Source organism: Myotis yumanensis, unplaced genomic scaffold (genome assembly GCF_028538775.1).
Source record: "Myotis yumanensis isolate MYYU_CA2020_CCGP unplaced genomic scaffold, mMyoYum1.0.hap1 SCAF_8, whole genome shotgun sequence".
Lineage (NCBI taxonomy): Eukaryota > Metazoa > Chordata > Mammalia > Chiroptera > Vespertilionidae > Myotis > Myotis yumanensis.
In genome coordinates, this window is record NW_027223759.1 from 76,465,513 (window position 1) to 76,482,281 (window position 16,769).

The following is a 16,769-nucleotide window of genomic DNA, read 5'->3' on the forward strand; positions in this document are numbered from 1 at the left end:
AAAAACTGCATATACATTTTAAGAGCTGATAACTCAATTTTGAAAATGAAATGATTTTAATAAACACTACCTTTATAATTATTCAAAGTTTGTGTACCTTTTTGGACACCCTAATTTTTACAGCTATGTTGAATGTTTTTATTGATGGCTCACAAAGATTCCAGCTGCATGGCCTTGGTCTCTGCGGCAGGAATCATCTCCCTGGTACCCTGCTAATCAGAGGGAGGTGCTGCTCTGGGGCGTGGCTCAGTGGACCTCTGCAGCCATGGCAACAGCAGTGCCCTCCGCTTCCTCCCAGGTAAGTGCTAGGCCTCAGGACTGCAGGGAGGAGTCTAAATCCTGACCTCAGCCACTGCTCCTGCTCCTCTGCCATCTCCTACAGCTGGCTTGTCTGTGGGCTGCAGACCCAGTGGCTCTGCCTCTCTGGCTGGGACACTGCCTGGGCCCAACACTGCCGGCCTCTGTCCCAGAGAGGGGCCATGTCTTCTCCTCCTGCCCCTTGGGCACCAGGTGTCCAGCCTGGTGCCTGCCTACCACGTGGGGACAGTTCAGAGAAGAAGGTCCAGGCGGCCAGGCAGACCTGTGACCCTGGAGCCATGACTGAGCCTCTGTGAACGGGGGGTAGATAATTCTTAACCACGGGAGGTGCGGGAATGACAGCAGCACCTCAGAGCACTGGGCAACGTCTAGCGCTGGGGGAGGTCTCAGGAAGTGGGAGCTGCTGTCACAAACATCATCGCCATCATGGTCCTCTGCGTGGCAGACACTGGGTGGGCTAGGCCGCCGGCCTCCCTGCCCACAGTGTGAACAGACACACAGGACAACTGTCTCAATTTTCCGACATTCACAGAAGTCTCAATTCCTGCGGACAGGGGAGGGTCCAGCTGGGGACCCCGAGGTTTCCTGCTGTCCCTGCAAAGCTTCCAGGTCTCCCTCCCCCAGGCCCCATTCCTCCAGCCCCCTCTTGTCTTCCTCCAGCTAACTAACACCCTCCCTGGCCCCGCCCTTGCCAACACTAATCAGGAGATTTCCAGGGCATCTGGGGGATGCTGGTGGCTCTTGGGGCTGCCAGCCTGGCGCTCGGTGCTGGGGAGGGCAGCGCTCCCTCCTGTCTCACCCCTGCAGTCGCCAGTGGGCTCTGTGACTTCCCTAAATACCCCATCACCTCTGGTCTTGGCACACCAGCCAGGAGGTGGAGGCATGCAGAGGGTTAAGGTTGTGGAGCAGGAAGGCGAAGGCAGGAAGTGGGGCTTTATGGCTTGCCTAAAGGAAAAGCGAACAGATTCAGGGTTTCCAAGCCTACGCAGGCTATCCCAGCTTCCCAGCTGCCAACCCACCGTGAGGGGTCTCCGAGCTCACATGTGCACTCAAGTTTCCACATGGAACGCGGCCTTGGCAAACAGTATGCTCCAGCTCTTTGTTTAGGAGGATGATAGCACCTGCCGTATTTTGAGTCATCTGCCTGGTACCCTGCTAAGCAGGAGCATGGAAATGTCTGCAACTCACCTCAGACCCCATGGCAGGGGCTGTGACTGTCAGTGGCCACAAAGAACCCTCAAGCTCCTGCCCTGGTCACCTGGACTCAGACCGCAGGCTCAGTCTCCTGGTGTGAGTGAGCGCATCTCACCGGGGTGGTCGTGGGAGCAGCCTGCCTGCCCAGGGATTGTGTCGGAGACCACAGTCTTCCCACGGTCCAGGGTGTGGCATAGCTCTGGCCACCTCTGGATGCCACCCACCTGCTGGCCCCAGGGAGTGCTCCCTCCTTCAGCGGCAGGGCCCTGCCCCACAACAACCCTGGCCGCACAGGAAGGCCATGCCATCATTCCTGCTTAACTGGTGAGCGAATTCACCAGAGAGGTAAGGTGACTTTCCTAATCCTTGGAGTGTACCCAGAGCCCAGATGACCTCCACAGCCCGCAATCCCCTCTCTACTGGGGACCCCTTCCTTTCCAGGGCATGCACGCCACTGTTCCAGCCTCTGTATTCCTGTGATGTCTGTCACCCCTGGACACACACACCCATTCACACACATTCTTGCTCACACACCCTCACGCCTGCGCGGGGACCCTGGTGTGGTCTAGTTTCCCTCCTGCAGGGTGCTGCCTCTCCAGCTTCTCTTACAGGGCAGAGTTAGGGCTCCTGAGGCCCAATGCCTCGGTTTACATTTTATGGCTCTGGAAGAATCAGAGGGCAAAGGGCCGCCTCCCCATGGGCCCCCGACTTCCTGAGAGGACAGAACCGCTCATCCCCCTGACACACAGGTACACACAGGGTGAGGGGCCGTAGCTGGCCTAGCCCTCCCATCGTCCCTGTCCTGGAGTTCCTCCCTCCCCCACCCGCCACCCTGCTACTTCCAAGTGCCCCAAGATCCCCTTGACCATTCTGACTCAGGGCCACTGCCTCTTCTCAGGCACCAAAGCTTAGTTAAAATCCTCCAAAAACTCAATAATCTAATATTTTACAAGATACAACTTGAAAAGGCAGCCAAATCACAAACAAGGTCTCATGTGAACGCACGTTCCTACTTATGGAGCGAGGCCCTCCCCACAGGGCCACCCCGGCCTGGACTTGGTTCATCCCAGGGTGTCTACCCATTTTGGTCAGAACTGCGCATGCTCTGTGCACAGGAGCTGGTCCTTGCCCCTGCAGCACGCACACCGTGCCCTGCCTGCACCGGAGCTCAAGACCAGCTGCCGATTCCCGATTCAAGGTGACGGCATGGGATGCTCCAAAGGGCTCAATTCATGTCACAATCCAGGCCCGCAAGGTGGAGCAGGAAAGGCAGTGCTGGCGTGTGGAGCCCCTCACTGCTAACTGGCCATGGACATGGGTGGGCCAGGGCGCCTTGTGCTGAGGAGGCACTAACAGCTGGCAGACAGCTGGGGTTTTACAACACTGTCAGCATTTACAAAGCAGGCACAACGCATTCAGTAGGGCCCTTACGTTCAGAGAATTAACTGCAGGCAGCTTTATTGCAATGTTAGCATTCCCTGCAGGCTCCCAAGAAGAAACCCACATGGCTACAATGGGAGTCGTTAGGCACTCCCATGGCACGGGGCCTGGCTCTCTTGGCTCCTCCTGGTGACCTGGGGCCTGCTCCCCCTCCCCCCACAGAGCTCTGGAAGAGGGGCCATTTGCTTCGTGTCATCTCACCATCACCCAGGATGTCCCCATTTTACAGATGAGAAAATCGAGGAGACAGAGGGGACTAGTCCATTGGCTCCCCTTCCTGTCTCCTCACCGGACCTAGGCCTGTGCCCGGGGGAAAGGCATGCTGTGTGGGGCCTCGATCACGGGACCCGGGCGGCAGCATCCCTGTTTTGTGGGGACAGGTTGGGGGCATTTAGACAATTCTGGGTGGATAGCCCCTAGTCTGCCCCCAGCAAGTCCAGGCTCTGATGCATAGACACTGGGGGTTCTCAGAAAGCCACTTTGCTGCCGGAGCTGTTCCTAAGACAAGCCGGGGGGAAGCCCCTGCTGGGCCCCAGAATCCGGGATGTGTGCTGTGGAAATGGAAGCTCCTAGGACCATTACCGGCTTCCCATAAATCCCAGAGCACCGCTCCCTCTCCCAGACTTCACCACAGCAGCACTGCACTGACTGGCCCGGCCTGGCCTTTAGGTTGATGGGGAGCCTGGTCTGGGCAGGAAGAGAGCGTCCGTCTCCCACATCCCTCCTTGGCAGGGCTTCCCTGCAGCTGAGACGCCAGAGCCACGTGCTCTTCTAGAATGGGTTTATACTTGAGAGTAATGACCAGGCCAGCTCAGACAACTGTGCACGGGTGACCATGGTGGCCGACCTTGTTCTCCGACAGGCACGAAGCCAGAGCGGGGCCAGGCACGCCTCGCTCCAGAGGCTACTGTGTTCCTTAAACACCCTTTGAGACAGGGACAGACCACTGCTCTGCGGAGGGGGCCATGAGTCAGAGGTCAAAGAAACCTCCCATGGAAATTTGGGAACTGCAACTGCCAAACTCAAAATGCCAATGCAGAGGGAAGTGAGTGGCGTCAGTAAAAACAATGCAAGCACGAGGGCAAAAGCTCATGCAATCCAGACGGCCCCTCCTGGGCGTAGGCTGGCCCAGGTTCCGGTGCCCACCACACCCACCTCCTGCCGAGGGACCTGGCAGGGTCAGGCCTGCTCATACCAGAGGAGCTGGACAAACATGCAAACAGGGACGGGCTGCAAGAGGGGAAGGTGGCGTGGACTTTGCTGTAGGCAGCTCTTGCCAGCTCCTTGCCCATGTCTCTCCTTCCTTCCTCACTCTAGGGCACAAGGCTCACCCGCCACCTGCACGTCTCAGACTGCTGTGGTTCTGTGCCCACCTCCGCTCCTATGGTTCTCGGCTATGACAGTAGCAAAGTGAACACCTCCCACAATCTTCAAGCTCAGACATGACATTACTTATGCAAATAAAATGCCCTCATTCGAATTCTAAATATATCGGCATGCCAGGTGACCTCATCCACCTAACAATAAAAATGCCGCTAACTTTCTCTGGGGGGATTGTGCTGCAACCTGCTCACCTCCCCACATCTTTCCCCACAGCCCACGAACCTGGAAATGGAACCTCATCCTGCTTGGGTCGCCCCGCCCCGCCCCACTCCAGCACTCACTTCAGCAGGTCCTTGTCCTTGTTCAGGTGCTGGAAGAAAGATGGCTCACAGATGAGCTGGTTCTCCTGGCACACCTGCTTGCAGGACTGCCCGGGCTCAGCAAGCTTCACCTGCAGGGCACTGAGGGGCGGCCACATCACCTGCCCGTGGCAGAAGTCCTGGAATGACAACAAAGCCATTAGCCAAGGGATCAGAGCTGAAACTTGCAATCCCCAGCCTGCCAAGCAGCCCACAGGGGAGGCGGCTGCTGCCAGGGAACAGGGAAGGGGAGCCTTGGTTGGGCTCAGGGCTTGTTGGCTGAAAACAGTTACAATGCCGTCCTAATTCAACAGCTAGGGAAACTGTCTGAGGACGTGTGGTAGGACGTGAGGTAACCTGCACCCCATCAGGGAGGCACCCTGGCACCGGTGTGGGAGCTCAGAATGGGGTAGGGCCTGTCGTTTCCGGGATCTAGAGGGAGTGGAGGAAACTAGCAGGTCTAGGGAGGACCCGGGTGGGCTGGGCTAATGCAAACTACTTTGTTTATATACCTTCAGGAGACATCTGATAACTTCGACAGCCTTTAAGTATTAAGACAAGTAGATTTTAAATCCAACATACACCAAAGCCTACTGTGTAAGTGCATGGGATAGGCGAACAACCAGAGAAGCCTGGGTCAGACCAGCCATCTACATCACTAGAAGCCCCGTGAGAATTTAACCCTGGATTAGGGTGGGGAACTGGAAGTCCTCCAAGGCTGGAGGCTCCAATACTGGCTGTAGAGCTTCTTTTTAAAATGTTTTTATTGATTTCAGTGAGGAAGGGAGAGGGAGAGGGAGAGAAACATCCATGATGAGAGAGAATCATGGATCAGCTGCCTCCTGCACGTCCCCTGCTGGGGATCGAGTCTGCAACCCGGGCATGTGCCCTGACCAGGAATCGAACCGTGACCTCCTGCTGCGTAGGTCGATGCTCAACCACTGAGCCATGCTGGCCAGGCATAGAGCTTTTCTTAAAAACAAACAAAACAAAACAAAAAACACACCACAGAATGTCTTTCCTTATATGACACCTACAGGCAGTTAGAAACTTTGCTCCTTATTCATTTTTAGCCTCTTGTGGTATGGGAAGCAGTCCCAGGAACAAAATAAATGAGGAGAAAGACTCTGCCGTGTTAGATTAGGAGGTGATGTGGCCAAGGAAGGCACTTCAAGTTAGGAGGCTGGATCTGACGCTGTCCCTGGGGTGCTCTGGGCACGCTAGCCAGTCTGGTCTGGGCTCCATCACTCATCTGTGGAAAGTGATGCTGACTTAGCGATGGAGCTGAGCGGAAGGCTGGCAAACAGCAGGTGGACCACAAGTGCTCACCCCTCCTCCTGTCCCTCGTAGAGGAGATGCCTGTGCATCTGAGAAGCGGGGGCTACATGGCACCATGAAGTCTGCACAAAGCAAGTGCCCTCAAAGCTCTGCTGCAGGGTGGCTCTGTCCCATCTGCTCACTTCTCAGTAGACCACTGCAGCCGACCGCCTCTACGTCCCTTCAACGGAGAGCTCAGCGCAAGTACACATGCACACGGGCCCCAGGCATGCTTACTCAGGTTCACTGGGGGGCTGGCATCCTCTCAGAAGTCTGTTTGGAAGCCAAGAGTAAAAATAGCAGCAGGACTTTCTTAAGCCTTAAAACTGAAGCGAGGAAGGCCTGAAGGTGTTCCCAGTAAGCATGGGACCAGGTAAGGCAGAAGGAGTGTGGGGATCTGGGCTACAGTTACAGTCCCAGCTGGGGGACTTCACTGACATCCCTTGAGCTCTCTGCCTGCTATCCCATCTAAAATGGAGAATACCACTTGTCCTTCAGTCCTGATGTAATTCCTGTGAGCTAAAGTGAGGCGGCTTTTAAGAGGCACCTAGAAATGTTAAGGGTAATATTCTAAGGTCGACCATTATTTGCTGCCACAGTCCAGAGGTAAGAGGTCGAGTTGCCTGGAGTATGTATAACAATTTCTCCACGAGAGCCATCTCTTTGCCCAGGCCCCTTCACAAGCTTCTTCTCACCCTTGGATCAAGGCCCCGGGTGCTCATGGGAGGCTGGAGGTCTTGTTTCAGTCAACCAACCTCAGCCTAGGCTACCATGGCAATGCCAACCGGTCTCTACGCCGTAAGCATTCGTCCACTCACTCACGCATTCATTCATTCATTCATTCACTCACTCATTCATTCACTCATTCATTCAACAAAATACTGGCTAGGAAGCAGGAAAGCATAAGGGTTCAGAACTCAAACTGCCTGGGCTTGAATCTAGCTCCTCCACTTACTAGCAGAATGATCTTGGCTAGTTACATAATCTTGCCTCAGTTTTTGCTCAGAAAGGTATCTGATGCAGAAAATACCAATTTTCTAGAGCTGTAGAAGGGATTACATTAATTATAATGCGTAAAGTGCTCAGAAAGGTACCTGAGATAAACAGCACCATCTGCAGTTGGCTCTTACTGTCACTGTGTGCAAGGCACTCTCCTAGGCCCTTGGGGGTGACTCAGTGGAAAACTAAAAAGGAACCCAAACCCCTGTCTTCATACAGCTTATCGTCAATGGGGGAGACAGAAAAACAGAGAAATGAATTATAAATAATATGTTAAAAGATAATAAGTGCTCTCAAAAGAATGAAGTGAGGAAAAGGGATGGAGATGTGGGGGATGAGAGGGTCCAGATAAGGCATTATGGAGAAGGTGACATTTTAATTAATCAATTAGTTTATTTAGAGGAAGGAGGAGTGGGAGGGAGGGAGAGGTAGAGGGAGAGAAAGAGATTTGTTGTTCCACATATTGATGCATTCATTGGTTGATTCTTGCATGAGCTCTGAAGGGAGACCAAACCTACAACCTTGGTGTATCAGGACCACATTCAAACCAGTTGAGCTACCCAGCCAGGGCCAAGAAGGTGACACTTAAGAAAAGACAGGAGGAAGTAAAAGAGGGAGCCACACAAGTATCTGTGAAAAACATTCCGGACAGACGGAAACCAAGACCAGAGGCTCTGATGATGGAGTGTCAAGCAGGTTCCAAAAGGAGCAGAGAATTCTGTAGGGTTGAGCAGAGTGTGTGTTGGAGGCCAGAAGTAGGAGACAGGGTCTGGGGGGAGGGGGTTCCAGGGATCAGCACACACAGAGCTTTGGGGTCCAGGTAAAGCTTTGTCTCATCCTCAGAGTGAGATGGAGCCACTGTGGAGTTCTGGGAGGGGAATGGGGCAGGACAGAAAGAAGCTGGGGAAAACCCTCACGGGGGAGTGAGGAAGTGGGAGCCCACATCACATCATAGGCAGGTAAACTATCAAAGGGAAACAGTTTGTGGCGGGGGGTGTGTAGTTGCAGAAGTCAACAACAGCAAGGACTGGCGAAAACCAGGTCAATCCAAGATGGAGGAAAAATTGATCAGAGACCGACCCCAAAGCTCATTATACCTTCATTATAATGAAAACTGACAGGGGGCCAAAGCCAGGACACTTCAGAAAGGACCATATTTGTGTAGGAACAAGGTCCCCCTGCCCCAATCAGAGGTGGAGGCAGAATTTGGCACCAAGTTCAGAAACAACCCAGCCCTGGAAACACACAAATACATGCCATGCACTGACTGGCCGGCCCGGCGCAACTCACTCTCGAGTTCGCTGTGGCCACTAGGATGTGTCCTTGCTCTTCTTTCGCAGGCGCCTTCCCTCCCAGATGCCCACACAGGAATGCACAACCAGGGGAGCAGTGGGTGCAGTCAGCTCCGGGCTCACCCTCATCCTGTCTCCAGGGACCCTGACCTGGCCTCTTTCTCTCAACCTAAATAAAACCTGCTTTCCTTCTCACTCGGACTGGCTCTTGGATTCTCTTCCGGGAAATCAAGAACCTACAGGTGGTGGAGTCCTTAGGGGCCCCACTTCAGATCTCCACCCGCCCCCCTTCCCCCCACCCCACGTGACAGCAGAGTGGCAGGATCTGCTGTGCTGAGATCAGAGAGCAGGAGCACAGCAAAGGCAGAGGCAAGCAGCTATGGGGCTATGGGACCATGTAGCAGGGAGACTATGGCTTCAGACCAGACTGGCTTCTTTGTTCAGCAAACCTCCATCACTCATGTCTCACATGCTTTCTCATCATCCACTCAAAACTTTCTCATCATCCACTCAAAACTTTACAAATGACTGTTCAAATCTTCCCGAGGTGCAAGAAACAGGAACATGAATGAAGCACGGGCTCTGGCTCAAAGGCTCCGTGCACAGTAAGAGAGGCCAACATGAACAAAATTAAAGAACAGTACAAAACAGACGTCCAAACAGGAATGCACCAGTCACTCAGAGGAGAAAAAGAATTAACTCTGGGGGGAAAGGGAAGGGTGATGGTGGTAGCGATCAGAGAAGGCTTCCAGATAATAGGGGATTTTAGATGGGTTTTGTAGGCTGAATAGGAGTTAGTGGCTTATCACTAACAGGGTGCTTTGCAGATAACTGATGCTCAATAAAGGGCTGTTGAACTGAATTTAATGGTTTGGCATCTTGGAGCTTCGGCAGAAGTAGAAAAGAACAATATTGTAACCAAGAGAGGCTTTATACACACAGAATGAAACATAAATAGTAATTTCCAATCTGGTTAATGAGCCCACTCAGAACACAGAACAATTATTTCAACCAGTCACCAAATTTCCCTAAATTTGCTTGACTATTCTGAAAATTTCCTGCAGTAATTGTAATGAGAAGAGTTTATTAACACAAATTTATAGAAAAAGCAATGTTCTGAACAAATGAACACCAACTTATTGCAAAAAAGTTAAGGGTGCTGCTGCTTTTGTAACAAAGGCTAAGTGACAGCAATGGTGACAACGTTATTCAAAAAAATACCAAGAGAGCTAGAGAAGAGGGGGTGGGCTCCTCCCCAGAGAGAAGCCCTCAGTGGAGGGGCAGTCCCTCCCTTGGGTGTAGAGGATGGGATCCTTTCCACAAGCTACCCAGTCCAACCAAACCCTTAACAGGGTTACTCATCCATGACACATCAGGTGCAAACGGATTGTCTGGAAACAAAAAGATAGGTTCAGATATAGATCTGGAGGCAGGATTAAGAGTAAGAGCAGGAATTTGTGAAAAAAAGCGGGGCGTGGGGGGTAGGGACAAGTTCTAGATCATGAAATTGGGGTTCAGGCCAAGTTTGGCCAGTTATTTGAAGGGTAAGGGACACATTTACTATTTATGTCACAGCTGGAAATCCAGGAACAGAAGACGTGCTCAATAAATACTGACTGACCAGATTTAACATATCTCGGTTGCCTGTTGGCACCCCCCATTCTCAGCCTGTGCTGTCCTCAAAAGGAGTGAAGTCCATCCATGGGTGCCCCTGGGGCTGATTCTCAGTGGTGGGAGAGTGTGTTCCCCGCCGGGGCAACAGAGAAGGTGGCTGGGAACTAAGCTGTGGTGACTGATCTCCAAGAACAATCTCCACGCATGTAAATCAATGCCAACAAGCTCTCTCTGGAAAGAGTCAGACTTAAACCTCTCACATTCCATCTCCTTCGATGGCTAGGAGTCGGCCCAGGAGAAAGGAAAATGTACGTCCACATGCACGTGAATGTTCACAGCAGCTAGATGGTGGGAACAGCCCAAATGTCTACCAACCGGTGAATAAACAATTGCGGTACATCCATACAATGGAATACTAGTCTGCGATGAAGAAGGAATGAGGCACAGATCCATGCTAACGTGCATGAACCTAACATTATGCTGAGGAAAAGAAGCTGGAAGTCTCCAGCAAAGGCACGTCTACAGAGACAGAACAGATCAGCATTTCCTGGGGCTCGGGTCAGGGAGCAAGGACCAACGGCAAACAGGCACAAATGAGCTTTTCGGGGTGATGAAGCTATCGAACTAGACTGTCAAGGTGACGGCACAACTATCAATTTATTAAAAAAACAACAACAACACTGAATTGCATCCTTACAAGGAGTGAATTTTAAGGTTTGACAACTATACCTCAATGAGGCTGTTTGAAAAACACATCTTGGTTAGTTTCTGGGCTCCTTTAGTGGTGAGTAGCTAAGGCCTTCAGAGTATTTATTCTGTGTCAGGCACTGTATTAGCCCTAAACATGTATTTATTAATCTACCGATTCCTCCACCAGCCCTAAGGGGTAGGGAGTATGATCCCCACTGCACAGAAGAGAAAAAGCAGTGAGGTTAGGAAACTTCGCTGCTCAATCATTACCTGCCCAATCTCGCTGGGATCAGCAATGGCTGGGCAAACAGCAAACATTCCCCACACTAGTGATAACCTCTTCGCTTTTCAATTCCTTTCCTTCTTGCCCTGCAGCCTGTCACCTCCACTGTTCCTGCCACTATCCAGATTCACCACCAGCTGTGTCCTTACTCCCCAGGGGGTTCAAGATGGGCTCCAATGAGCCCATTTCCCGGACCTAAAGCTGATTCCACAGTGGCTCCTGGAGTTAACTCCTTTTTTTCTTCCCTATCTCCAAAACGCTTTTCACGTGAATTACACAGCGCTTTGCAAAATAATAGGAGCACAATCACCCTCCATATTTACAGGGTCTATACCGCAAGTAGGAAATAGTGTCGAAGAGCATAGGTATGGTTTTCAGAAACCAATCTGAACATTACTTTACAAGAACCTGTTTACTCTCTGGCTCGAGGCAGATACCTAAGTCTCTCCCAGGAAATGCACACTGAGAGCCGTCACAGCCTGGACCCGCTCAGGTGAGGGAAGACAGTGCTCTTGGTCTCAGATCACCAGGGATTGTGGCCTGTCCACCAACCCCTGCTGCTGGAGACGGCCTCAGTTAGAGAGACGACTTAAAAGAGCTTGCAATCCAAATCAGCATTTTAGTACAGCGCAGGGGAGGCAAGGACATTGAAGGGGAAAGCAGGCGGTTTCCCCGGAGCCAGGATTCTTTCCGTTGGGGGCTCCAGCGGGCTTGGCGGGCTTGGAGGCAGGTTCCCTGCTGCCAGCAGCTCCACCGCACGCTGCAGCCCGGGGCTCTTGCAATTGCTGCCAATCGGCTCCCTCTGCTCCAGCTGCCGGGGGAGCTGACAGGCACTTTGAAAGGGCTCTGGGATGAAAGCTTCCTTGTTCCCTGCAGATCACAGGAGGACTTGCAGGCAGAAATCAGCCTAATTAGAGCTGCGGCCCCTAGGGAAGCGTGAGGGGCTACCACCTCTTCAGAGCTTGAGGTTTCTTGTTCAAACCAGACACACCGCTCTGAGCCCCACTGCTCTTTGAATATGGCCCTCTAGCTGCAAACACAAGAAACCCCAAAGCTCCGGCTGGGGCCAGAGGCGGTCGTTCCAGGCAGAGGACCCATCTGCCAGCCAGTGGGGTTCTGGCTTTACCTTCCCTGTGGAGCTGGGAACTGACGGCATCAATGAAACCCTCAGAGGCCGGGGGTAAACTCAGAACAGCCCCTTTACTGCCTTTTGCAGCACCGGGAGATGCTTAATAAGAAACACCTGGAAGATGCTTAGAGTGATTTTCCCAAACCTCAGTCTGAAAGCATCACGGCCCTCACCTGGCTGTAAAGCCTTTACTTCCGGTTGTCCCACGATCAAATCTGAAATCTTCGGCTGAGCCTCAGCGTCGTTGTATGATCTGCCTCCTCCTCCAGCCTCATCCTTCATCCGCCTCTCCCTTCAGCCACAACTAAAGTTCCAATAATTCACCTCCATTTCTCTTCGTTTTTTCCTCCATCCTCCCCGTAGCCCCAGTCTGCCTCCAGGACTCATCTCTTGCAAATACCTCGGGAGAGAATCTGAGCCAAGCACCCCAAAGCATCCTGGTCACATCACTATCACAAGGCGTAACCTACACCAGAGGCGTGGCCTGTGGCTCTGACTGGCTTCTCTGTGACAACTGAAGCTACCTGAGGACAGGGGCTAGTTCTTGGACATCTTTGCTTCCCCAACTCCCAGCACATGGCCGGGAGTCCACAGCACAGGGCTGGGGGTTCACAGCACACAGCTGACATCTTTGCAGAGCGGATGAATGAACAGCAGCAGGCAAGAAAGAGCTCTGGGTGTCTGTGAATCACAGAGCTCTGCAGAGAAGTCCCACCCAGGAGGTGGAGTGAAAGGGCAGTTTCACCAGCATGTCTAAGTGACCTGTTTTCTAATCATAGGTCCAAGATGAGCTTCCTGGTACACATGAAAAACAAACAAAACAAACCAAACTCAGCCTCTCACCCACTCATTCATTCCTTCAATGGGGAGTTATCGTGCACCTACTGTGTGCCAGGCAGAGGCCCAGGAACGTGGCATTGAGAGGTGAGCAAGCTGGCATGGCCCCTGCATCAGGCAGCATTTAGCAAGGTTTGGGGAGTGTGGCCTTTGTGTCCGAAAGGAAGCCGAGTAATAGATTTTCAGAGAACAGGTCACATAAGGACTTTTAAGGGCTAGCTGGGATTCAAGAGTCTTAGGAAAGAAAGAAATAAAAGCCTTCGAATAAACTTGATAAAGAGTCTTTTCAGTTGTGGTGGTGAGTAGCCCTTTTCCCTGAGAGGAAGTGGAGACAGGAGAGGAGGTGGGGTCCAGGAGCGGGGATCCTGGTAGAACCTCAGGAAGCCTCCCCTGCTGTTGGTAAGAGCCGTCTTAAAACTCACTGCCGGGGCAGGTCACAGAGTCCTGCCCCCCTTTAGGAAGGACTCGAGCTCCCTGGGTTGAGAACATGGGCAGCACAGCTCTGGGCCACCTGCTGTGGCCTGGCCCCACAATGCCGTGGGTGCAGCCTGAGCTCCCACCGGCCCAGCATCCGCCTTGATTCCAGGGTTGTGAGCCCTGTGAATGTGAGTGTCCAGAGGATGGGGCTGCTCCTGCCACCTCCCAGGATTACGTGAGAATTAAATGAGATGGTGAGCGTGGCATACATGGCAGAGAGTCTGTAGGTAAATGGCTGTGAGGGTTAGGATGATTATACTGTCATTCTTAATTTAGGTGTCATACAAAAACTGAAAGATAATAATTCAAATGCTTAACTCTCGTGGTGAAGTCTGATGGGTAATACTGTATAACGTATTATAATAATAAAACACACTTATGTAAGAATATAATACAATATTACACATGCTATAATGTATGAGCAATCAGCATATTAGTTTGCATTTATTGAGCACTGTGCCAGCCCTGATCTAAGCACTTCCCATGTACTAGCTCACATTTAATGCCCACATCAGCCCTAGCCATTCTATTACTATTCTTATTTCAAAGGGGAGGAAACTAAGGCAGAAGCTGAGTAACACACCTAAGTCACAGGACCAGAAAGTCGTGGTGCTGGGATTGGGGCCCAGGTGGCTGGCTGCAGAGCGTACCATCCCGTGGGTCCCCCCAAAAATCAGAAGCCCAGACTGCCGCCCTGCAGCCTCCGCCCTCAGCTCTCTCTGTCCGGCAGCAGCACAGGCCTGTCCACAGCTCACCACTCCGTCAACCCAAATCGTTCCTCTGAAGCCTACATTGGGCACGTGATTTTGCCTCTTACATTTTCAATGTACCGTTTCCATTTGAGGCTGCACAATCCTCACCCCTTATTGTGTAAAGGCTTCTTGATCACCCCAAGGCCTCTGCTTTGCCCTTGAAGAGGAGCCCCTATTTCTGGACTCTGGTCAAGGAGTTCATACTCCACTACCCACAGGGGCTCTCAGTCTGTCTATTTCTAGCTCCGTGTTGCTTTTGAAGTCTAAGGAATTAAATTGTTATAAATGATAGCAGTGACAAGCTTGGCCTTTACTTCCATGAGCATGGGCCACAGCTTCCACACTCTGATGGGGTCATGGGACTTACGAACCCTCCCTGACCCTCCCTGGTGTGCAAATAAAGTTCTGCTTTTATCTGCTTTATATAACTTAGGTTTCATGTCTAGTTTCACTTGAAAAGGGGTCATGCTTTAAAAGATGTTTGAAAACCATCTTGATGTTTGAGAAGTCCTAACATATTTGGAATGACAGGACATTTATTAAAGGAATGCTTAGAAACCACAGGCTCCCATCCTGGCCTTACTTAGGGCAAGGAATGACCATAGGCAAGACCAGGGAGCTGTCTCATTGTCCCCTCCCCACCAGGTCTCTGTGACGCCTCTCAGAGCGTGGGCAGGTGCAGGTGTGATGGTCAAGCGGGTTTTCATCTTGACCATCCAGTTTCTTCCCTCAGTTCTCATTTGGCCTCCACTGTCATAAAGAACATTCTTCCCTCAATGACAGACTGACTCCTGGGTGATCACAAGAGGGCCTGCTTCAGAATTCCAAAAAACCATTATCCAGCCTCTGGAGTCTTTCAAATCAGGAAAAGGACCCCAGAAACATGGTGCGCCCTTAATAGGAAGCAGGACACGGAGACATATGGACTTCCGGAGAGCCTCACCTGCTTCTCAATGAAGGCGTTGATTCTCTGCAGCACCCCCTCACACGTGAACTCATACGGCATGTACGGCTCGATCTGCGGACACAGAACACGGTATCACAAAAGAGGGAGACACAGGAACAGGCAACACCCAGTCCTCCTCGGACTCACACTCAGTGCCGATGCCTGTGTCAGCCTTGTGAGGGGCTACGGCTATGAACTTGGAAGTCAAGAGTCCTGGGTTCACACACTCACTGCTCTTTACTAACTGTGGGACCCTGAGCCACTTACCGTACATCTCTGAGCCTCAGGGTTTCATGTGTGAAACAGTGATGAGAAAAACCTATCTCTTCGAAGCTGTGGTGAAGATTATATAGGGGGAGAGGGGAGTAAAGCATGAGTTCAGTGCTCAGCACTGAGTAGGCATTCAGCAAATGGTGGGGAGATTCCCTTCAAGAAGGTAAGCCCTTGGGGCAGCATCCATGGCTGCTCTCAGTGCCGAGCAGTGTGGCACCTGTGTGGACTCAACATGCACTCAAACATCTGCTGAATGAATGCATGCCCACTGCTCTGAGAAAGGCCTGCGATGAGTGGTTTAAGGCCCCACCACAGTGACAAAAGCATTGTTCTACTTTTGTAGGTGAGACTGACATGTGGTGAAAAACCAGGGTGTATATAGTGCCACAAAGAGTTCATGTAGAGGGTCCTGGGAGGCTGGAAGGCCGAAGCCGACTTATACTTATGCTGGGCTTTTAAGGTCAGCTATGACTCCAGCAGGCCAAGATGTGGAAGATATCCTCAGCATAGTGAGTGATGTGAGATTAGACACTGAAGAAAACAGCAGGCGGGTAGAGCTCAGGATCATGGAGTCTGGAGACAAGGCAGGGAAGAGGTTTACTGGATTTCCACAAAAGCCTTGCGATCTCGAGGCTAAGGAGCCAGGCTTTGAAGGTAGCCAGAGACACAGAGGGGCTTTGTTGGGGTGGGGGAGGCAGTCTGATCAATCATGTGATACCTGTGGGAAGGGACAAAATGTGAGTTTGGTCACTGCTGCACAGTGCCTGTGCCGACACTGTGAAGCCTGGGCTTCGGGGGCAGCCAGCTAGCATCAGCAACCGCAAAGGAAATTCCACTTGGCAGAAAACCATCAGCAATCCAGTGTGTGACAGCTTCAGAGAGCCCCACAGCACTGTCAACAATGGAATAGAGGGCACCTTCACCATTGCCCTCTTAAGTCTAAGTCTATACTTGCCTATCTTGAGTCTACTGGGTAGAGGAATTGGACAAAACATCTACGAGTTGAGGCCGGCTGAAAATGGGACAACTGACCAAGAAGACAGTCTTCTGTGAGCACACAAGCAGTTGGTCTCAAGGCATCTTCTTCCTTTTGTGTGTGTGCTGATTTACACACTACTTCTGAAATCTTCAATCATGATTGTTAATTTCATGACATATCTTCAAACACACAACTAGATGGTGCATCACACAAGACAAGTTGTATCTCACCATCCCTGCCCACATCCATCCAGACAGAATTAAAAGAGGCTCAGCGTTAAGTATTATAACATCAGGGCATGATTATTCTAGAAGAACAGACGTCATTCTGTGCCAAGATAATTCATTTCCAAAGAGTTCAAAACACTTTGAAAAACTGACTTCCCTTGTGTCTTCTCATCTCAAGCTTTTGCGCTTGCTATGTCCTTTCAAACCCAGATGTACGTAGCCCTTCATACCAAATGCAAACCTTTCTTTTCTTACTTACTCAACCAATGGATGATTCCAGGAACATTCTATAAACGGAAGTTAATTAATTCAAAGGGCTC

The 16,769-nt window shown here is 51.5% G+C and overlaps 1 protein-coding gene across 2 annotated transcripts in view; it reads right to left on the reverse strand.

Moving 5' to 3' along the window:
• Positions 1-16,769, reverse strand: part of MGAT5 (alpha-1,6-mannosylglycoprotein 6-beta-N-acetylglucosaminyltransferase) — a 360,895-nt gene that overhangs the window by 6,739 nt on the left and 337,387 nt on the right. For both annotated transcript variants that reach the window (XM_070423098.1, XM_070423097.1), the window contains exons 15-16: positions 14,968-15,042; positions 4,617-4,774 (exon numbers count right to left, since the gene is read on the reverse strand). In XM_070423098.1, the coding sequence (XP_070279199.1) occupies positions 4,617-4,774; positions 14,968-15,042 (233 nt within the window). The remainder of the gene's footprint in view (positions 1-4,616; positions 4,775-14,967; positions 15,043-16,769) is intronic.